This window comes from Pongo abelii, chromosome 7, assembly GCF_028885655.2.
Source record: "Pongo abelii isolate AG06213 chromosome 7, NHGRI_mPonAbe1-v2.0_pri, whole genome shotgun sequence".
Lineage (NCBI taxonomy): Eukaryota > Metazoa > Chordata > Mammalia > Primates > Hominidae > Pongo > Pongo abelii.
In genome coordinates this window covers 141422514-141446156 of record NC_071992.2, presented here as the reverse complement: position 1 = coordinate 141446156, position 23643 = coordinate 141422514, and the positions used below count along the sequence as shown (strand labels likewise).

Below are 23643 nucleotides of genomic sequence, written 5' to 3'. Positions count from 1 at the left end.
ACCATCTATGGTGGGTTTTGTACTACAACAGCGGGTTGTGACAGAAACCACATGGCCCACAGAGTTGAAAATATTTGTTATCTGGCCCTTTATAGAAAAACTTTGCCAACTTCTGCTTTAGAGCATGAACCTTTCAAAAAATGATGTTTATAATTCTTTTTAAATTGCACAAAGTATGTTGTATTTTACAACAAAATATACTTCTTATTTAAAACAAAACAAAACCAAGAGAAAAAAAAAGAACTCTGTAGCTAAAACTCTTAGGAATCTTCAAAGAGAATCCTGAAAAAAACTGATACAATCTCCCAGGGGGTTATGTTTCAGTCTTCTTTCTTATGGTTTAAGATTTTATTATGACTTTTATCCAGGCCTATCTATCAAAGCTAAATTATGATCACCAAAAACATACTCAAAAACAGACTAGGCAGGGTTAAAACATTTGGAGCCCAACCCACTGAAAAGATTATGAGTGACACCTGCTGTTAGCTGTAAATGAGTAACTGTATGGAGCTGGTCCGCCTGCCATGAATGACTGAAAAACTAAACAAAATATATGAAACAATAGCTGTGGGACAGTAGGACAAAGGCAGGACAGGACTGTAATTACCGCAATAAGGGAAAACTGGGAAAAGTCTTGCAATGGCCTCCTCCCTGCACAAGGGAGAAGGAATCCAAGGGAGTTTTTGAGACGGAGTCTCACTCTGTTCCCCAGGCTGGAGTACAGTGGCACAATCTCGGCTCACTGCAACCCCCTTCTCCCAGGTTCAGGCAATTCTCCTGCCTCAGCCTCCCCAGTAGCTGGGACTACTGGCATCCTCCACCATGCCTGGCTAATTTTTGTTTTTTAGTAGAGACAGGGTTTCGTCATGTTGGCCTGGAACTCCTGACCTCAGGTGATCCTCCTGCTTCGGCCTCCCAAAGTGCTGGGATTACAGGTAGGAGCCACCACGCTCGGCCTAGCACAGCAGTCTTGAAGGATTGAGGAGACAGAGACTGCAGTTCAGGGAGGCTGAGGCAGCCAGCAGGGTTTGCAAGACAGGGAGGGAGCTATGCAGATAAAGAGCTCTAGGAATCTGCACTGGGGTCCCCTTGAGTCTGATGCTGAGTTCTAAGATGTTGAGGAACAAATGCTGACAGCTATAAAGTGAACAACTCCCAGGTTCAGTCACGTAGGACCTAGGACCGGGAGACACTCAAATTCCATCCAGCCAGAGTAGTGCTATTGCACTGAACCCTCGGGGCAATCAAGAGGGACTCCAGAAGGGCCATGATTTGTAACAAGGCTAAATTAGCCCTAACATAAAGGCTATACTAGACTTGCCCTAACAAAGCTTAATGACAAGCCTGGAAAGGATCAGCCTAATCCACAATCACTTAGCTGCCCACCAAACAAACTCCAACACTATTTAAAAGAGGACAACAAGCCGGGCACGGTGGCTCATGCCTGTAATTCCAGGACTTTGGGAGGCCAAGGCAGGCGGATTACCTGAGGTTGGGAGTTTGAGACCAGCCTGACCAACATGAAGAAACCCCGTCTCTACTAAAATTACAAAATTAGCTGGGCGTGGTGGCGCATGCCTGTAACCCCAGCTACTCCTGTAACCCCAGCTGAGGCAGGAGAATCGCTTGAACCCGGGAGGTGGAGGTTGCAGTGAGCCGAGATTGCACCATTGCACTCCAGCCTGGGCAACAAGAGCGAAATTCTATCTGCAAAAAAAAAAAAAAAAAAAAGACAACAAAATCCAAACACTCAACAACATAATACACATAAAGATGACAGAATTAACATTCAAGGATATGAAAATAGCTATTATAAACATGCTCCATAGAGTCAAGAATGTAGAGGAAAATATGGACACAAGAAGAAAGAAATGGAAGACTAAAAAAAAAGATTCTACTTAATTCTTTGTTATGTCTTCAACAATTAAAAATACAATAACTGAAATTTTCAAATTCACTAAATGGAATTATCAGACTAGACACTGCAGTAGACAAGATGAATGAACTTAGCAATAGAAATTATTCAAATTGAAGCTAAAAAGACTGGAAAAAAATCTATCAAGTCCCACTGATTTATGGGACAATATCAACCCATCTAACAACATACATGAAATGTGAGTCACACAGAAGGAGAGGAGAGCGGCGGAATAAAAAAAATATATTTGAAGAAATAGTACCAGAAATTTTTCCAAATTTGATTCAAAAAACTATAAGCTGACAGATCCATAAATCTCAAACAATATCAGTCAGGACAAGAAAAATCACACCAAGGCACATCACAAATTGCTCAAAACCTATGCCATTAAAAACAAAACAAAAGGATCATGCTGCTCCTTTGGCTCCATGTGTAGAATAAAATAAAAACGATTCTACTCCAAAGAAAGCAAATAACATCTTTTTTCTTTTTTTTTGAGACGGAGTCTTGCTCTGTTGTCCAGGCTGGAGTGCAGTGGCTCGGTCTCGACTCACTGCAAACTCCACCTCCTGGGTTCAAGAGATTCTCCTATCTCAGCCTCCCGAGTAGCTGGGATTACAGGCACCTGCCACACACCCAGCTAATTTTTGGCAGTTTTAGTAGAGACGGGGTTTCACCATGTTGGTTTTGTATTTTTAGTAGAGACAGGGTTTCATCATATTGGCCAGGCTGGTCTCAAACTCCTGACTTCGTGATCTGCCTGCCTCGGCCTCCCAAAGTGCTAGGATTACAGGGGTGAGCCACTGTACCCGGCCTGCAAATCATATCTTTCTAGATCTTCTTGATTGAACAAATGTAGGTAAAATTCATTAAAACTGAACTTTTCTCATTTTTGTTGAGGCCTTCCTTTGCTGGTATCCCTAGCATAAGCTTAGTCTATCTACTAGGTAATCAAGTATGACCAAAGTATAAACTACTGGAAAATAACAATATCATAATAAATTTATATACCTTACAGTTCACAAATGTCAAATACTTTAGATTGTATGCTCCTCGGGGTCAGGATCTTCAAATCTTTGCCCATACATTTCTAGTGCAGTTTCTCATGGAACTTAACTGTCTGAACACACATGAATGAGTCAATCTTATTTAACCCTCAGTACCCTGCTGCGGTGTGTAGAACAAGATAAGAAAACAGATGCCTAGAGGGGTTAAATCATTCCCCCAAGGATACTCAAAAGGCACCTCCAGATAAATACCACCACACAGTGTTATCTCAAAGTAGACACAAAAGAGGTTTTAATTTTACTTACTCCGACTTTCCACAAGATCCAAAGCAACACTAGAAGCTGTGTCCATACCAGAGTTGATACAGGCTTGGAAGTTTTTCAAGGAGGAGAGAGCAGACTCTACACCACTGAAGGAGATGAAACCAGTTGAACCTGAATTTGAACTGGAACGTCCTGGCATCTTGAAATTAGTACCTAAGTTTTCAAACACAATGAAACAAGATTCGTAAGTCAGAATAATAACTGCACAGGAAAATATTAATAAAACTGCTGTAAACATTCATACAAATGTATCCAATATCTCATAAATGCCACATTATTCTGTATATCCTATGGAGAAGACACCAAATCACTGTGCCACTCACCTGGGCCACCAAACACAGCTGGACTCAATATACGGGGAAGGTAAGTGTCCTCAGTTTTTGGAGGGAGATTACCCTCTTCCAAAAGAGTGCTTGATTCTGTGAAGAAGTCAACAATAGCAGTTCTTAAAAGCCTACAAGATAAATGGGTTAGAAAAAGTAGACCACTCATATGATGCAATTTTGCAAAGAGAAAAAAATACTAATAAAATAGTTTATTAGTAAACTATTTTGAAAACCTGTAATCGTTAAACTATCCAACATATATGCATACTGAATTCTGGAAACTGTAAAAAAAAAAAAAGGAGAAAATCTATATTCCTGCCAGTTCCTCTGGCTTCTAACAGATTAATAGACTTGGTGAGATCCCAGAGTCAGTGAAAGCAGAATTTCTGTATAAACTTGTCTTCTGGCAGCACATCCACTATAATAGTTTCAGTTATTACCTTCATATTTAACACTTCCTAATCTATATCTTCAACCACAATTTGTTTCAGCTTAGTAAAGCAATGTAAAGCTGCCTACAAAAGGACATCTCTGCTTAATTCAGAAGCCATTTGAAATTCAATCCACTGAAACCAACTAGAAAAGTGGGGAGAATTCACAGTTTTAAAGGGATGGGAGAGCTACTAACAAGGCTGTATGGCAGCAGAAAAAGGGGTATTTTCATGGAATCAGATAGACATAACATGAAGACTGCTAAACATCTCTGAATCTCAGCTTTACCATCTTTAAAATGGAAAGGAATAATCATGGTATGATATAGCATACAGTACACAATTCATTAGCATTAGAGCCTTCCCTTCTGTCCTTCCTAAGCGGGGAGCTGTGTAGCATCTCTGGCATTTCCATCCTCATCATTGCTACCACCTTCATCTCACAGCTGAACTATTATTGTAGTTTCTCCATTATTAGTCCTTTTTAATTAGGTTCATTCATTCATTTCACTCATAAGTATTGAGTACCTACCATGTCAATCATGAGACCCATTCAAAAATCCACAGGATATAAAAAGAGAAGGGCATAGAGACATGTAAGATGCACAGAGATGCATAAGATTTCTAATTTGAAGTGTTTGTTTACCTCAAACATCCACAGTACAACTCATTGTCAATTCAAATATTTAGTATCTCTTTAAGTGCCAGGCACTTCCTTTAGCATGAGAATACCACAGTTTTCAAGATGAGCACTCTTAAGACACTCTCCTTTTAAAGCATTATTTTGTTATTCTAATTTGATGAAAACCTATCATGAGCCAGGCACTATCCTAGGCACTAGAAATATTCAGCCTTTGGCCAGGCGCAATGGCTCACACCTGTAACCCCAGCACTTTGGGAGGCTGAAGCAGGAGGGTCACCTGAGATCAGGAGTTCAAGACCAGCATGGCCAACATGGCAAAACCCTGTCTCTACTAAAAATACAAAAATTAGCAGGGCATGGTAGCGGGCACCTGTAATCCCAGCTACTCGGGAAGCTAGGCAGGAGAATTGTTTGAACCTGGGAGGCGGAGGTTGCAGTGAGCCGACATCGTGCCACTGCACTCCAGCCTGGGCGACAGAGCAAGACGCGGTCTCAAAAAAATAAAAATAAAAAAAATTCAGCCTCTACTCCCAGGGGCTCACCACTGAGTAGGAGAGACAAGAGATAAAACATAAACTTGATAATTAAAGCAACATGGGAGTTACTGCAAAACTGAGGCACAGATAAGAAAATGCTCAACTTTGCCTGACCGGATCAAAGAAGGGAACATAGAACTGAGTTTAAAGGATAAAAGACGAAGTTTAACAGATGGAAGGGTAACAGAGAAGTGCATTCAGGCAAAGGAAAAGGCAGGTAGGAATGAAGAGCACAAATCATTGCAGAGTACATAACTCAAGACAATACTTGACTTTTCCTGATTCTGTTATGCTCTTTTATGACTCCTCTCACTACAAACTTCCAACACTTCCTCCTCTATCTTCACTCTCACTGAAAGATCTCGTTTCCTAATTTCCTGAGGAAACAGAAGCAGTCAGAATAGAGATTCTGCAAGCTCCCATCGCTTACCTCTCCACCTATCAGCATCAGTTCTCATACACTCTGCTTTCCCTCCTGTTAAAATGAATAAACTGTTGCTCCTAGATAAGGCCACCTCCACTCCAATTATCCACTAGATCCTATCCCTCCCTCCCTACTCTAAGACACTCTCCCAGCAATTCTCCCTGCTTTCCTGCATCATTAAATTTTTCCTCTCTACTGAATCATTCCCTTCAGCAAACAAATACACCGTTACTTCTCCCATCTCAAAAACATCCTCTGACTTTCCTCCCACTTACCCCTCTGGTTAACAGCCCCATTTCTCTACTCAGCCTTAGAGCAAAACTCGTCTGTAGATTTGTATACATTTGTCTCCAAATCCTCTCCTTCCATTCCCTTTGGAACCCACCCCCACTAGGTTTCCATCTCTATCACGCCACTGCAACTGCCTTGTCAAGGTCACTTGAAAAGACTTAATGTTAAATTCGTTATCAATGCTCAGCCCTATCTCCTTTGATCTATCAGCCAGCAGTATGCAACAGAGTTAATCACTCCCTTCCTGATGCAGTTTCTGCACCTGCCTACCTTGTTCTTGTTCTCATTCTCCTTTCTGTTTCCTCTCCATCTCCTTGAGCTCCATATGTTGTAGGGTCCCAGGTACAGAATCCAAGCTTCTTTTTCTTCTCCTTCTATACCCAAATCAAATACAGCCCTGCCTCAGGGCTATGCCTTCTTGGTTCCCTCTGCCACGATACTTGTCCCCTAGATATCTACTAGGTCAATTCCCTTACTTCCTAAGGTCTCGCTTTGAGTATCACCTCATCAGTAAGGCCTAAGCCCTCCCAATCTCCATCCCCAGGCATTCCCACCCTTCTGCTTCTGCTTTATCTTTCCTCAAGGCCGGTACTGCCAAACAACATTCTTGTATTTATTAGGTTTATAGTGTCTAGTCCCCAATTACACTGTAAGTTCCTTAAACTTACAGACTTTTTGACTTTTTCTGTCTTGTTCACTGCTGTATTCCAAGCACCTAAAACAATGCATGGCACATAGTGGCCATTCAACAAAGGCCTGCTGAAAGAAGGAATGAATGTAATACTGCCTATATATCTCCAGTGCCTAAAACAGGACATGTCTCCAAAACTGTAGTATAGGTGGTATGTCCAGGGCTCAGTGCTCTGATCTCTCTTTTCCATCCTCTCTCATCCACCTAGTGTTCCCAACTAGACCCATTCCATCTAAATACCATTGGCAAGATCACTCCAGAACTTAAAATGTCCAACATGGAAGGCCCACGTTCCTTCTCTCCCGCCCTACCCCTCTCCCAAACCTACTCCTTTTACAACCTGCCCCATCTTACTAAATAGCAACTCCATCCTTCCATTTGTTGAACCAAAACTGTTGGTTCATACTTGATCCTTCTCTTCCTCCCCTCATATCCTATATCAAACTCAACATCAATTTTGCCAGCTCTGTAGTCAAAGTATCTCCAGAATCCAACCACTCTCACCAATTCTACTGATAACACCGTGATTCAAACCATCATCTCTTGCCTGAATTACTCCAACAGTCTCCTACCTGGTCTCCCTGCTCTCAGTCTTGCCTCTTCCACCCTATTCTCAACACAGCAGCCAGAGTAAACCTTTGAAAATGTATGTAAGATCATGTGACTCCTCTGCTCAAAAACTCCTAAGGACTTCCTGACTCACCGGGAGTAATGGCCAAAGAGCTTCATAATAACTGACAATAGTGATTCTCCAAATGGTTCCTGACCAAGTGTCACCAGCATCACCTATGAACTTGTTAGAAATGCAAATTCTCAGGCCCCAACAATCTATGTTTTAACAAGTCCTCTATGTAACTCTAACTCTGATATATCTAAGAGACATGCAGTGTCAGTGTATTGAATCATCTGATGGGCCCATTAAAACACTGATTGCTGTACCTCACCCTCAGAATTTCTAATTCAGTATGTCTGGGAAGGGACCTAAGAATCTGCATTTCTAACAAATTTCCAGGTAATGTAGATTTTGCCGATCCAAGAATCACACTTTGAAGACCACTGTTCTACATTATCCGGCCATTGCTAGTCCTTTAATAACCCAGGCATGCTTCACCTTAAGGTCTTTGAGCTTGTTAATAAGACAGAGATGCCAGTAATAAAGACAGAAAAAAGCAGGAAGGGTTGGTCTTAACTCCCTCCTGCCTATATAATAAAATTCAACATAATTAGCACAGTATCCAAAGCTTTCTACAATATAATGCAAACATGCTTTTCAAATCAGATTCTACTTTTCACCAAGACTTAAATCATACATTTCATATAACCTTAACTATTTGATATTCCAGAATAAACATAACTCCTTTCTGCCACAACCCCTCAAAACAGATTTGGCAGAGAACAAGTTCCATATTAAAAGAATGAACCAAGTACTATGAAATCGAAAAAAGAAAGTGATTACACAAACCCACTATGCTACAAGGTTCAAGAAAGGAAAGGATTATAGGCACAACAGGGGAGACATAGGCTTCATGGAAATGAAGGCACTTAAGCTGGACCATAAAAGGTATTCAGGATTTGGAAAGGTCTAAGTTATCAGGGAGAGCTGTTCAGATGAAGGAAGCAGTGAGACGAAAAAAGATCATAAGGTAGTAAACTATGAGATAAGTTCCCTTTGCCTGGCACACAGGTACAAAGGAATGGGAAGATAACTGGATTTCATTCTTTGGGAATATAGTGTACTTAAGTTTGGATAAAGAATAAAGAATAAAGAATAAAGAATCACTCCAGTCGGGTCTAGGGGTCATCATGGAAATTTGAGCTCTATGTATTTTCAAAACTTTACCTTAAAAATCCAGACCTGAAATATATATGGCAAAATGTTAAAGATGTTAAAATCTGGGTGATGAAACAAGGGTTCTTGTGGTGTTCTTTTCTGGGATTTTACAGTTTCACACCAAAAAAGAAAAAATACAAATAGGAATAAAAGCCAATGATGATCTTCAAACACTTGCATTGAAAGAGACTGCTTATTTACAGTCTCACTGTATTATACCAAACAAGTTGAGACATTTTACACAATATAAATACAAACATACACAAAAAGATGGAAAAATATAAATTCAGAAAAACCAGGATCAAAAAACAGAAATTTAAGGGCAAACCAAGCATATGAGAAAGTTATAATGGAGTCATGCACACTTTAGGATTCAACACAGGGGGCCAGGCGTGGTGGCTCCCGCCTGTAATCCCAGCACTTTGGGAGGCCGAGGCAGTCGATCACTCGAGGTCAGGAGTTCAAGACCAGCCCAGCCAACATGGTGAAGCCCCATCCCTACTGAAAATACAAAAATTAGCTGGGCATGGTGGTGGACACCTGCAGTCCCAGCTACTTGGGAGGCTGAGGCAGGAGAATCGCTTGAATCCTGGAGGCAGCAGTTGCAGTGAGCTCAGATCACAAAGGGAGACTCCGTATGAAAAAAAAAAAAAAAAAAAGGATTCCACACAGTACTAGTAATACACATTTGGTAGTGAGCTTCCTGACAATCAAAACAAAAAGTGACAGTTATTTTCTCCATAAAAAAAAAAAAAACAAAGAACCCTAGAAACTCAAGAAAAAATAAAGCTTTCCATGGCAATCAAGGCAAGTATGGATCATCATATATGAGATAATGAGTTACACTGAAAAAAATAATCCTCGAAAATGTCCTTATAGTAAATGCAATAGCAAACTTCTAGGACTGTTTCTTGAGACTATTTCTCAGGGAAGGTAAGGACAAAACACTTGTGACAGATACTGGATAGGTGCCCACCAAAACCATTTCCTCTTCAATCCAGTTACATGCCTATATATGCTCCACATTTTCCAGCCTTCCTTGAAGTTAGCTGTGGCCTATGACTGCACCCAAGGCAATGAAATGTGAGCCATTTCCAGGCCTGATCTGCAAAAAGCCACACTTTCCCATTTTATAGCTTGATGCAGGCAAGCACAGTGACCTTAGTAAAGCTACACACTGATAATAGAGAATTACTGCATGGAAGGAGCTCAAGGCCCTACATCACTGCTTGGAGGAAAACTACTCACCTATCAGGCTCCATGCATGAAAGAAACTTCAACTGGGCAAAGCCATTTAGACTTGTGGGGTTTACCTGTTACAGTACTAACTATTAATCAAAAAACACAAACCTGCAAAGACCAAATGATATAATTCAAGTATTCAATTTTCTTTCTTTCTTTCTTTTTTTTTTTTTTTTGAGATGGAGTTTTGCTCTTGTTCCTCAGGCTGGAGTGCAATGGTACTACCTTGGCTCACTGCAACCTATGCCTCCCAGGTTCAAGCAATTCTCTTGCCTCAGCCTCCCCAGTAGCTGGGAGCTACATGCCAGGCTAATTTTTGTATTTTTAGTAGAGACGGGGTTTCACTATGTTTGCCAGGCTGGTCTCAAACTCCTGACCTCAAGTGATCCACCCGCCTTGGCCTCCCAAAGTGCTAGGATTACAGGCGTGAGCCACTGTGCCTGGCCTCGGTTTTCTTTTTGTTTTTGAGACAGGGTCTTGCTCTGTCACCCAGGCTGGAGTGCAGTGACATGATCATGCTCGCTACAGCCTCAACCTCCCAGGCTCATGTGATTCTCCCACATTAGCCTCCTAAGTAGCTGGGACCATAGGCATGCGCCACCACACTTGGCCAATTTTTCTTTTTTTAATTTTTAGTAGAGACGACCATCTCCCTGTATTGCCCAAGCTGGTCTCAAACTCCTGAGCTCAAGTGATCCTCCCACCTCGGCCTCCCAAGTGCTGGGATTATAGGCATGAAACACCATGATCAGCAGGAGTATTCTGTTTTCTAGTCAGTCTTGATTCTAGTGTAAGTCTAAATTGTCTAGAGCCGCATTGTCCAATAGAACCTTCTGTGATGAATACTTTCTATAATCTGCACTGTCCAATATGATAGGCACTAGGCACATGTGTACTGATTATCTAAAATCTGGCTGGAAAGGTGGTTCATGCCTATAATCCCAGCACTTTGGGAGGCCAATGTGGGAGGTTGGCTTGAGCCCAGGAGTTCGAGACCAGCCTGGGCAACAAAGTGAGACTGTCTTTACTGAAAATAAAAAATTGGCTGGATGTGGTGGTGCGGGCCTGTAGCCCCAGCTCCTCAGGAGGAGATGTGGTAGGTAGGATTGCTTGAGCTGGGAGGTTGAGGCTGCAGTAAGCCATGATCATGCCACTGCACTCCAGCCTGGGCAACAGAGCAAGACCCTGTCTCAAAAAAAAAAAAGAAAAGAAAAGAAAAGGAAGAGACACCAGGGTCTGCTCTCTCTCTCTCCCTACCATGTGAAGACACATAAAGAGGGCAGCCATCTACAAGCCAAGAAGAAAGTCCTCACCAGAATCCAACCATGCTGGCAACCTCACCTTGAACTTCTGGACTCCAGAACTGTAAGAAATAAATTTCTGTTGTTTAAGCCACCCAGTCTATGGTATTTTGTTATGGTAGCTTGAACAAAGACACAATATCTATGAAGATTAATGCAATCCAGTATAAATGGAAAGTATCTACCAAACAGCAGCTGTCACTATTTGTTTGAATGCAAAACTCACATTACTTTAGTGAAACTTCACTTTTGCAGAGGACCAAGGAAAACACGATCATGCTCTTCTGTAATTCTGGAGTAGGGAAAAGATTAAGACTGAGATTGAATTGAAAAGCAAAGGCAATGGATGGTGCAGAAAGATGGAACAGACATACTTTTCTCAATTTCTCCCAATAAATACAGCTAAGTACAAGTCAAAGACAACTCCTTTCTCTGACTCTAACAGCACCTTCTTTGATATAATTATAGTCACTCCACTTTGTTAGTGACTATCTTGCAAGATGTTAGCAGTGCTTCACAAACAGCAAGTGCTCTGAAAATAGTCAATAAATGAATAAACTGTCTGCTTCAGTCAGATGCATAGCTCTCCTGTTTCCTTCTCCCCTTCATACCCAATATTCTTAATCTCAGCTCCAGACTTTGTTCAGGCTGGGTGTGGTGGCTCATGCCTATAATCCCAGCACTTTGAAAGGGCAAGGCAGGAAGATTGCTTGAGGCCAGGAGTTTAACACCAGCCTCGGCAACACAGCAAGACCCCATCTCTACAAAAAAAAAAAAATTAAAACTTACACAGACATAGTGGCTTGCACCTATTGTCCTAGCCCCTCGGAAGGCTGAGGTAGGAGGACTCCTTGGGTCCAGGAGTCCAAGGCTGCAGTGAGCTATGATCATGCTACTGCATTCTAGCCTAGGCGATAAGACTGAGACACTGTCACCAAAAAGGAAAAAGAGGACTTTTGTTCATCCTGCTCCCACCATGAGAAAACCTTCTCTTCAGTTTTCTTTCTTTTTATTTATTTATTTTTTTGAGACAGAGTTTTTCGCTCTGTCGCCCAAACTGGAGTGCAGTGGCATGATCTTGGCTCACCTCAACCTCTGCTTCCTGGGTTCAAGGGATTCTCCTGCCTCAGCCTCCCGAGTAGCTGGCATTTCACGTGTGTGCCAGGACACACCAGTTATGTTATTTATTTATTTATTTATTTATCTATTTATTGTATTTTTAGTAGAGACGGGATTTCGCTATGTTGACCAGGCTGGTCTCAAACACCTGACCTCAAGTGATCCGCCTGCCTTGGCCTCCCAAAGTGCTGGGATTACAGACGTAAGCCACTGCACCAGGCCCTCTCTTCAGTTTTCTATCTGCCCACATCTTACCCATATGCTAAAGTCTGAATGTTTGTGTCACCCAAAATGTATATGTTGAAATCCTAACTTCCAAGGTGATGGTATTAGGAGGTGGGGCCTCTTGGGAGGTGATGAGGCCCACTTTCATGAATAAGATTAGTGCCCTTTTAAAAGATGCTCCAGATAGCTGCTTTGCCATTCCACCATGCAAGGACACAGCAAGAAACCACCTATGAACCAGGAAACAGACCCCAGAACTGTGAGAAATAAATTTCTGTTGTTCATAAGCTACCTAGTTTATGGCATTTCCGTTATAGAAGCCCACATTGACTAAGACACCATCTTTTATGGCTTGGTTTAAGTGGTTCTCAACCAAGAAAGATTTTACCCCTCTCCCAAGGGACATTTAGCAGTATCTGTAGATGTTGTGGTTGGCATCTAGTGGGCAGAGGCCAGGGATGCTCTTAAGCATCCTACAAAACACAGGACAGCCCTCACCCTGACCCCACAGCAAAAAATTATCTGGTCTAAAATGTCAATAGTGCATCAGTTGAGAATAACTGGTTGAAATCAATCTCTCTTCCATCCCTCCCCAGGTAATAACACTGATCTTTTCTTCCCGGCACCTATGATCTCCAAGAAAGTTTAGAACAAGTTGTGCATTTCCTGAGTTTTTTCTCTGCATGTTATTTATAGACAATGTGTTGACTTCCTTTAAATCCATGGGAGCCTTGTACCAGTCAGCCAGAGCTGCCTCTCCTTTTTCGACATGCAAGGATAATCCCTTCTCTCTGAATCCTTCTCATACAATTGCTTTTCCCTCCCTCATGCTACCATTATCCCTATCACATGCACATGTACACAACACACTCCTATTATGAAACTCATCACAACTATTTGCTCACATGTCTGCAGCTTCTTTAAACTGACAGCTCCTTAAACTAGAACCCTGACATATTCTATTGCATATAAAGCAATTCCTCACACAAAATAGGGGACCAATAAAGATTTGGCCAGTTACAAAAATAACAACAGACATCATCATTTCTCAGTCACCTACAGAATGCCATAAACTGGTGTCCTGGCACTTCATTCTCCTTATCGCTAATTCTCACTGCAATCTACATAAGTGAAGAGGAAACTGAGGTCCAGAGAGTTTATTCAAACGACCTTCCCGTGGCCTTACTTTTAAAGTCAGTTCAAACAAAATCTATGTGGATCAAAAATTCGTGATGTTGCCCCTACACACTTGAGGCTAAAGGATGGAGAGATGGCGTCTCGGACAAGAGGGTAAACTGTCCCAGACTCACTACTGTGGCGTGAAAAGTTCCACAACCATAATCCGGGTCGACGGACTCCTGGCTCGGGATTCCCGTGGAGTGTCCCTGAGGGTGGCGAAACTCCCGCCACCCTCCCCATTGCAGTCCCCCGCTTCTTCCCTACCTGGTTGTCCGAGCTGTCTCCGTCTGGTGGCACCCCTACTTCCCCTACCTGAACCCACCTCCTTCCCTCAGCCCCCTTCGCCTGCAACTGAAAAGTGAGCGCGGGCTTTTGCGTCATCAGCCGTCGCCGGCGAGTGGTCACATGATGCCCCTCCCTGCTCCACGCCGCTTCGGTCATGTGACCGCCTGGGGAGTCAGGGGCGGAAGTCGGGGTCTGACCCGCTCCAGGTCCGGGACTGCGGATAGAAGAGGACTGCCGCCGTGAGGGAGGAGTGGAAACTGAGTGCCGGCTCCGCGCGCGACCTCCGGCCCTGCGCGTGCGCCGCTGGCGCGGCCCGGCTGACAGGTGAGTGGGGATGGGGTGAGCGCGCCCCATTTTTGCATGGCCCCCTTCCCCTCCCCGCTGGGCCGCGCTGGCCATGGGGAGGTCTGCAGCGTCGCGTGCAGCCTGGATGGGGGACTCGGGATGGAGGGCTTAGGGGCTTTCTGGGGCGGGGGCTGTAATCCAGCTCTTCGTCTCCGCTTAGGGGGAAATCATTTTGCACACCCTTTCCTCGCTTTAGGAAGCACCGTTCAGCTGCTTGGTCCGAATCTCATCCTTCCAAGTTTCCGGGAACACTGCTGTATGGATGTCGTCGTTATTTCTCTCTTTGCTTTTGAGAAAACTGAAAGGCTAGTAGTGAGGACTTTTACAGGCTGACAGACCTGGATTTGCATTCTAGTTATGCCGTGGGCTGTGAGTTTGGGCAAGTCATTGCTGCTCGCTGCGCCTTAATGCCTTCACCTGTGACATACTGATGTCAAAATCCTTTGCATTTTGGGAAAAAAAAAAAAGTTCCCAGGGCCCTGATTCCTGGGATCGGAATCAGGATTATGATCGGACAGGAAAAAGAAAAAAAGTCACAGAGCCATAAAACTGGGTCTCCTGATTGCAAGTGCATGGAGCTCCCTCAAACATAGGTGAGGGGTAGTGAGGGAGCAGTTTTACTGTCTTTGTGCACAACAAGGGACACCTTCTCTAATTGTCCTTCACCTGCCTTTCCCAAGATTTCAGGTTCAGCCTCATTTCAGAACTTTTCTGGAAAATATATGCAGCTTGCATTTATCTTGATCAGCAACCATTATATTTTGTTTGTGATAATGGATTTGTGGAGACCAGTGCTTCCTTTATGGAACTGAGGTTTTGCGAAAGGCTAAAAATAGACCTGCCTTCTTTTGTCCTCTGAAGAGGGTAAACTGTTTGTCCGACAATTCGATTTCCTTAAGAAATATTATTCTGTACCCTGGGTAATTGGTGTAATGATGCCATGCCTCATTCTTGAAAGCATGTCTTTTGATTAGGATTACTTCCCAAACTGAAAATCACAGTTCCACGCCAAATTGTTAAAAAATGAAGTTACCGGCACTTGTAAAAGAAAATAAGAAAATATAGTGTGATCTCTGGATTTCATGCCAATAATAATATAGCCTGTATTGAGAAAACTGATCTTCAGGTGTTCTTAATCCCTAGCACCAAGAGAACCTCTGAAAGGATAATTTAACATAGCTTCTTCTACAGTGTTTATTTGGACCTAATTCTAAAGTGGTTTTTTAAGACTTAACTGAGTCTTAACACTTTGTAAAGCCATCCACCTACCTCTTAGCTGCAACTTGATTAGGCATTTTTAATGATGGTTCTTAGATTCTGTTCTTCAGGACCAGTCCTTCAGCCAACGAGGGGGCTATTTACCAAATACTCTAGCCAAATTATATTTGTACAAATTATGGAAATTCCATTTGTTACATGGAAAATATAACTAGTCCAGGTTAGGAGGTCTAGTACATAAAATGTAACTAAGTGATTTCCTTCTTTCAGTTAATTTTGTTGTAACTTCTTCCATCTTCAAAAACTTAGCAGGAGATGCTTGCATTATTAGAAATAGAAAACACAAGTGCCCTTCATGGGGCAAAACAGATTACAAACAGTGAGTTCATTTCAGTAAAAGTATATTAAATATAACTCATATGCTTTTGCATTAAAAATTTAATATGAAGTTTATATATAGAATTTTAGAAAGGCGATTTACCTAAGTAATAAAGACCCGTAATATTTGTTTTACTATTGCTGAACATATTTGGTTATTATTATCCTTCTCATGTTCTTTTAAAGTTGTCTACAGCGTAATTCTTGAGTAAGGGAGTAAGGATTAAAACAAGAGATTGACACACGAAAGTCTTGATCTCTGTCGTTATCCCAGACTGAAGCTTCCCCGAATGTGTGCATGCAGGTGCTGAGTGCATGCAGGTGCTGAGTCCCCGAATGTGTGCATGCAGGTGCATGCAGGTGTCTGTCCTTCTGTATGTTGGGAGAGAGTAGAGTAAAGGGCAAGTAACGTTACTTTGCTTTAAGATGTTTTTCCCAGGGCCACATTGTTGCCCTGTCATGGTATCCAAAATCGGGTAGCCATTGGACCTGTTAATCATAGCTTGTCCTCCTCTTCATGAGTCTAGAGCAAGCTTGTCTAGCCTGAGGCCTGCAGGCCACATGCGGCCCAGAATGGCTTTGAATGTGCCCCAATACAAATTTGTAAACTTGCTTAAAACATGAGATTTTTTTGCGATTTTTTTTTTGAGGTCATCAGCTATTTTTGGTGTTAGTGTATTTTATGTGTGGCTCAAGACAATTCTTCTTCCAATATTGCCCAGGGAAGCCAAAAGATTGGACACTCCTGGTGTAAAGTTTCATCCTACTTAGACCTTCTAGGTTAGTTTGGTGGTCTTCAGAGGACTTTAGTATGTGACTGTTTTGCCCACTGTCCATTATTTCCCCTTTCCCTCTCTGCTTTCCCAAGCCAGACCATATCCATGCAGAAAATGAAATGAAATTATCTGAAATTCAGCCTGTTAGAGATCAGTGTGGTTTAACAAGCAAGTATCACAGAGGAAACTAAAAGAACTTGTTAATAATGTATGCCTTAATGCGTATTAGAGGATACCTTCATGAGAGTTCTAGACAGCTGTAGTGGCTTCTTGGCTGTCAGATCCAATCCAGTCTACTTCTTCTGTTTCTGCCCCTAGCTGACTCTGCTCCAGCCACTTTAGCCACCTTGCTAGCTATCTAGCACATTCCTGCCCTGGGGCCTTTGCACTTACTTGTAACCTCTGCTTGGGATGCCATTATTAGGATCATTATCTATTGCTGCATGATAAACTATGCCAGAACCCAGTGGCTTAAGACAATAAGCTTTATAGTCAGTAGGGTAGGGCATAGCTGGCTGCCTTTGGCTCTGGGGCTTTTAGAACATTGCAGTCAGGCTGGGAACAAGGGGCTATGGTCTTATCTGAAGGCTGGACTGGGATTATAAGGGATCTACTTTCAAGTTCACTCAGGTGGTTTTTGGCAAGCCTCAGTTCCTTGTCATATGGGCTTCTCCCCAGGGCTCTCTCGCACCATGATATGTTGCTTCCCCTGGACTAGCAAGCTAGAGAGGGTGACCAAGCCAGAAGTTAGTCTTTTCGAAATCTAATCTCAGAAGTGGTATCTTTCATTTCTATCCTGTTTCCTTTCCTCCCTCTTTTTTTTTTTTTTTTTTTTTTGAGATGAAGTCTCACTCTGTCACCCAGGCTGGAGTGCAGTGGTGTGATCTCAGTTCACTGCAACTCCGCCTCCTGGGTTTAAGCAATTCTCCTGCCTCAGCCTCCCAAGTAGCTGGGATTACAGGTGTTTGCCACCATGCCTGACCAATTTTTGTATTTTCAGTAGAGCCAGGGTTTCACCATGTTGGCCAGGCTGGTCTTGAACTCCTAACCTCAGGTGATCTGCCCGCCTCAGCCTCTCAAAGTGCTAGAATTACAGGAGTGAACCACCACACCTGGCCCTATTCTCCTCTTGAGGAGGGAGTCAGTAAGTCAGCTTATACTCAAGGGAAGGAACCTACATAGAACATGAATACCAGGAGGCAGAGATCATTAGGGACCACTTTAGAAGCTGCTGACCATACCTGGATATCCATACTGCTTGCTCTCTCATTTCCTTCTGACTTCTGCCCGAGGTGCTCTATGGAAACTAGCATATGCTCCATCCTTTATTATGCTTTTTCTTCACGGCACTTATCACAGCCTGATATATAAAGCTTGCTTTCACAAATTTCAAGATACATTTGTAATAAACTTTTTCTTCTCCTTTTTATGAAATGTTTTTCCGTATTTTGTAGTCACTCTAGCATTTTTCAGGTATGAACTATTCTTAATAGCAAGAATCTCCTATGCTTGACATATGAGAAAATCTTTTTTTTTTTTTTTTTTTTTTTTGAGAGAGGGTCTCATTGTCACCCAGGCAAGAGTGCAGTGGCGCGATCATGGCTCACTGCAGCCTCAACCTCCAGGGCTCAAGCAATCCTCCCACCTCAGCCTCCCTTGTCACTAGGACTACAGGCTCACACCACCATACCTGACTGATATTCTTTTGATTTTTAGTAGAGACAAGGTCTCGCTATTGTTGCCCAGACTGATCTTGAACTCTTGAGCTCAAGCATTCCTCCTACCTTGGCCTTCTAAAGTACTAGGCTTACAAGTGTGAGCCACCGTTACCAGGCCTAAAAACATTTCTAAAGATTGTTCGCTCACCTACTTCTTGTTCCCTCACCGACTTCTAGTGGTTTTTAGGACATAGCTCTTTTTCCAAAGATAAGACAAATGGCACAATTCCTGTAAGGAAATTGTAATAATCAGCGGAAGCAGAGAGCTGAAAAGATGCAGATTGGAGGAAAATGCAGTAGTACAATACGGAAATAGCTACATGGACATTATTATACAAAAGCAATGACTATATTGCACAGCATTATAGAAAATGAAATATCACAATAACAGCATCAGCATGCTGTTTAAATTGACAACTTGTACTGTTAGTCCTCAAAACTGAATCTCAGCTCTATGGCAAACTACCCCAAGACTTATTTGCCCAAAACAATACAGTGTTTTAAAAATTTATCGTGATCCTGTGGGTTAGGAATTGGGAAAAGGCACAGAGGGCTTGGCTGGCTGCAGAAGCCGAATAGCCTCATCCCTTATATGTCTAGCACTTCAGCTAGGAAGACGTAAAGAGCTGGGGGCTGAGTGGACCAGGTCAACCCAAGTCACATGTCGGCGCTTCAGTTTCTGCTGTCTGCTGGCTTTCTTCATTGTCTTCTGTGTCAGGACTTTTCCCTCTCAGCGTGGTCTTTCCTCTTTGTAACTCCTGTGATCTCTCTAGCAAGATACCCAGACATCTTACATGGCAGCTTCGGACACCCAAAGAGAGCAAAAGGAGATACTGCCAGGCGTTCTCAAGGCTTAGGCCTGGAATTGGTAGAGAGTTACTTGTACAGTATCCTTTGGGTTGAAGGGAGGAAGACACAAGCTGTTATGAGCTGAGTTGGGTCCCCCCAAAATTTATATGTTGAATTCCTAACACTCAGTACCTCAGAATGTGACTATATTTGGAGACAGGATTTTTAAGGAGGTGATTAAGTTAAAATGAAGCCACTAGGATGGGCCCTAATCCAATATGACTGGTATCTTTGTACGAAGAGGAAATTTGGACACAGAAATTTACAAAGGAGGGCCAGGCTTGGTAGCTCATGCCTGTAATCCCAGCACTTTGGGAGGCTGAGATGGGAGGATTGCTTGAGCCCAGGAGTTTGAGACTCCCCTGGGCTACATAGTGAGACCCCCATCTCTATAAAAAGAAATGAGCAATGGGGTGGCCATGTGAAGACACAGGAAGAAAATAGCCGGCTACAAGCCAATGAGAGAAGCCTGAGAAGAAAACAGTCCTACCAACACCTTGATCTTGAACTTCTCGCCTCCAGAATTGTGACAAAATAAATTTGGTTGTTTAAGTCACCCTCTCTGTGGTGCTCTGTTACAGCAGCCCAGCAAACTAATAAAATGCAATCCAGACTCATTGAGAGGGAAAATAAGGTTCAGCCCTTCACTTAAGGTGCTGTATGGGCTGACTTCATGGCAAGGAATTGTTGGGAGCCATCTTTGGAAACCAGTTACCACATTATTATAATCAGATTGCTTTCCTAGCCCCTAGAGCTAAGAAAAATGATTGTTGCAGGGGAAGGCATACAGGCCTAAACAAGAAGGGGTACTCAAGTCTGTGGGCAGAGGGGGAATGTAAGAAGGAGTAGCCTAATAAGACAAATTACCTACTTCAAGAACTTTCTGAAACCTCATCAAGTCCGAGGAGTTATTTCATTTGTGTAAGTCTTTCTTGCTTCCTTCTCCAGTTGCCCTTCGCCTTCTACCATCTGCTCACCCCTGCTATCTGCACTGGCTGTTGGAGGAAGCTAGTGGAAAGGAAAGGGATGGGTCAGGAAGCAGTTTTATTGAGTCTCTGTGTTACAGAAGATGCTTAGAAGGCACAACCTGGGTAGTGACATGTTCAAAGACTTATGAGTACAGGAAAACATCACATGTATGTTTTGTTGGTTGGTTGGTTTTCATTCCTAGTGACATCTTCTTTTCCCTTTTCCTTTTTGCTTGGCTCCTGCCTCCCCTTCTCTCCCTGTTCTCTCTTTGACAGCTTGTGAGATCCCTTTGCATGTTTTAGAAATCAACCCTGTGTCTGCCCTTTGGATTTCAAATCCATCTTCTAAGTCATTTACCATGGAAAAGTTTTTAAGTGTTACATACTAAAATAGGTCATTCTTTTTAGATGCTAGGTTTCTTTCTCTAGCCCTGAATTCCTAGATGTCACTTTACTAAAGATCACCCAGTATAAGAATACCTTTCCCAACAGAACACCTAATAAATGCTCCACATTGACAATTAAATGTATGTTACACTTCTTATTTCTTTATTGTAAAGACACACTGAAGCACTTCATCTCTCTGATTTTTTTTCTTCAGGGCTTATCTCCAGCAGTATAGCAGGCAGCTAGAGAAGACAGACATCACGTCTTGTAACCCTAGTATTATTTATGCACTCCTTATACTTGTCAATGCCAAGGAATGAGTTCAGCACAAAGGGCACAAAGATAAATATTGTTAATTTCCTGTTTGCCTGCTGCAGTTTTCTATAAGACCAGTCATTCTCTACTCTTTTAATGATCGTGGCTTCACATCAGAATCATCTGGGGAGATTCTTAAAAACAGAGATGCTTAGGACTACCTCTAACCTACTTACCAGAAACTCTAAGATGCTAGGTGATTCCCTTAAGCAGCCAGGCTTGAGAACCACTGGACTAGAAAGTGAGTTGTTTAAACATCTTCATATCCAGCCTGGCAAAGAGGTATTCAGCAAGGAGTGGTTGGGTAAAGATCAGTCCTTGCCTTCAAGAACTTTCAGAATGAGCTGTAAGCAACAATAATATTCAGTATGCTACGTGATCTAACCATCCTCAGAGAGTGCATTGGAATACAAGAGAAACAAGTAATGGATTCTGCTAACAGTGCTAGACACCTAAGTGCTGAATTTTATGAGACTTTTGGACCAGTTTGATTGAGTATTTATAAATCATCTTCACAGAATTTTGTAGAACCTAGCATCTGTAATTTTAAAAGGAATCTTGGACATGTTCATACCTTAAGCTTGCAGTTCCATTTCTGGGAAATAATTGGACAAATGCCTCAAAATGATGTACAGGGGTTTGTCTCTGAGCTCTCTTTATAGTGTTTGAAATTGTTTGCTAATATATCAAATAGTAGGAGATAGCTTGTATAATTAGGGTACACTGGAACCACACATGCCCAGTGGTTCCTTCTCCCTAGCTCAGAGATGAGCTGTATCATATCTTTTTCTCAAGAGAAGTGACTAACATGTTGAAGAAGAGGCCAAGAGTGTTAATCTAGCAAAGTCCCTCCACGTGGAAAATATGACGAGTGACAGATAAACACCCTTTCCCCTATAAAGGAACTCATTATTTCTTACAATTTTTTTTAGTGAGTTTGGGAGAAAAATGTGTTTCTTATATGTACACATGTGCTTCCTTAAACAAATTGAGATTTTCACACTTTTTTTGGGGATACAGGTTCTTTAATGGAGGAGCCAATCTCTCTGCACACCTGGTTTCATCTAATATACAGACACCAGCTCTGAGGCCAGTTAATCATCCGCAGTGTCCAGGCACAGAGTAGTCGGTCCTCCTCACAATGTTGGACTTTCTAGCTGAGAACAACCTCTGTGGCCAAGCAATCCTAAGGATTGTTTCCTGTGGTAATGCCATCATTGCTGAACTTTTGAGGCTCTCTGAGTTTATTCCTGCTGTGTTCAGGTTAAAAGACAGAGCTGATCAACAGAAATATGGAGATATCATATTTGATTTCAGCTATTTTAAGGTAATCTTCCTCTATAGCATTTTTATTGTTGTCTTTTCTACAAAAGTGTGTTTCTCTGGGAATCATGAAATTCTGTAAGGTTAAGTAATTATGGAAGAAGCTAAAGAGAAAAGCTTTTGGACTAAACTTAATATTAGCTACTACCTTGAAAATAAGTTGAAAGTACTATGTCAAAGCCCTAACACAATATAATTGTATTTTTAAAAGATAACTTTGATATTTCACATTGAAGGGCCTCATACTTAAAAGCATGCTAATCTTGGGTCCAATTCAAATTCATTTTTCTCAAAGGGATTTTATATCTAGGCTTCTATTATCTTCATTACTTTCTGTTGCTCTGCTTTAAGTTTGGGATGTTTAATAACATAAGAACAAATTTTTAAAAGACTATTTAGAAATTGTCACCAACAAGTATGCTTTTATTGACACTTCACATGTGTTTTTTTTTCTTAGGGTCCGGAATTATGGGAAAGCAAACTGGATGCTAAGCCAGAGCTACAGGATTTAGATGAAGAATTTCGTGAAAACAACATAGAAATTGTGACCAGATTTTATTTAGCATTTCAAAGTGTGCATAAATATATTGTAGACTTAAACAGGTATTGATCAATTTAGGAATAGCTTATTCTGGTAGTGAATAGTGGAGAGGGAAAAGGACACACAGCAACGTGTAAATCTCTCTGAGTTACTACAAAATTTCCTAATTTAGTTTATACTGTATATAGTTGTCTTTTCCTTCCTGTGGCACTGGTCATCTTAAGAATTTTGAAGTTTTACTATAATGTCCTGCTCTTACGAGGTGTCATAATAAACTTAGTTTAACTAAGTCATATAGTTTCCAATCCTGTTATTTATTATCATATCCTAGTGTATTATATGTGAAAAGTGGGAAAAAGAACTTATTTTTATCATTAACTTTCTGTCTCTTAATACACTTCTTAAGAATTCACTACTCATTAACTTTTAAACTAGATATTCCATGTTCTTCTGCCTTTACTCCTAGATACTTGTAATTCACAAATCAGGACTAGGGAATATTTCTTTTACTTGGAACAGCCATAAATATCAAACTGTGGCCTAAATCAGTTTATAAGACTGTATTCTTAAGAGCATGAAGGACCATGAACTAGTAGAAGGCCAGAACCCCTGGCATCCTGCCTTATCTTTTAAAAATCTTTCCTTCTTTAAAGATGTTAAAGTTTCTATTGTAAATTAATAACTTGATAACTTGCTCTGGGGTTTTATTTCTAGATATCTAGATGATCTCAATGAAGGGGTTTATATTCAGCAAACCTTAGAAACTGTGCTTCTCAATGAAGATGGAAAACAACTTCTAGTAAGTAATAGTGATTATTTAAAATGAAATTAAAGAATATCAAACATAGTATCACTTCTTTTTCTTTTAAGTCACAAATATATATGAAATACCATTCTTTAAAGAGAAGTGAAATGAACTTTTAATTATCTCCTAACTGGCAGGTCCACATCTGAGTTTAGAACATAGACTTTGAACAGAATTTAAAACAGTTAAAAGTTATGTGGAAGTTATGAGCCTCCCCAGTGTAGGAATTCTGTCTTCTTTACTTTTTGCA

General features: G+C 41.6%; 2 protein-coding genes across 11 annotated transcripts in view; one reads left to right on the top strand and one right to left on the bottom strand.

Annotated features, from left to right (window-relative positions):
* The window catches only part of NSMCE2 (NSE2 (MMS21) homolog, SMC5-SMC6 complex SUMO ligase), a 274162-nt gene extending 260301 nt beyond the window's left edge, over window positions 1–13861 (bottom strand). The window contains exons 1-4 of one of the 5 annotated variants that reach the window (XM_063726445.1): window positions 13750–13861; window positions 6168–6271; window positions 3570–3700; window positions 3229–3399 (exon numbers count right to left, since the gene is read on the bottom strand). In XM_063726445.1, coding sequence (XP_063582515.1) covers window positions 3229–3399; window positions 3570–3700; window positions 6168–6184 — 319 coding nt within the window. In that variant the 5' untranslated portion in view covers window positions 6185–6271; window positions 13750–13861. Of the gene's footprint in view, window positions 1–3228; window positions 3400–3569; window positions 3701–6167; window positions 6272–13749 lie in introns of those variants that run through there. The other 4 variants (XM_009244084.4, XM_009244085.4, XM_054518815.2 and 1 more) reach the window with 4 other exon arrangements.
* Window positions 13862–13912: 51 nt separating this feature from the next.
* Window positions 13913–23643, top strand: part of WASHC5 (WASH complex subunit 5) — a 67487-nt gene continuing 57756 nt past the window's right edge. The window contains exons 1-5 of one of the 6 annotated variants that reach the window (XM_054560972.2): window positions 13918–14094; window positions 14312–14371; window positions 21745–22051; window positions 22505–22650; window positions 23303–23387. In XM_054560972.2, coding sequence (XP_054416947.1) covers window positions 21866–22051; window positions 22505–22650; window positions 23303–23387 — 417 coding nt within the window. In that variant the 5' untranslated portion in view covers window positions 13918–14094; window positions 14312–14371; window positions 21745–21865. 6 annotated transcript variants of the gene reach the window in all.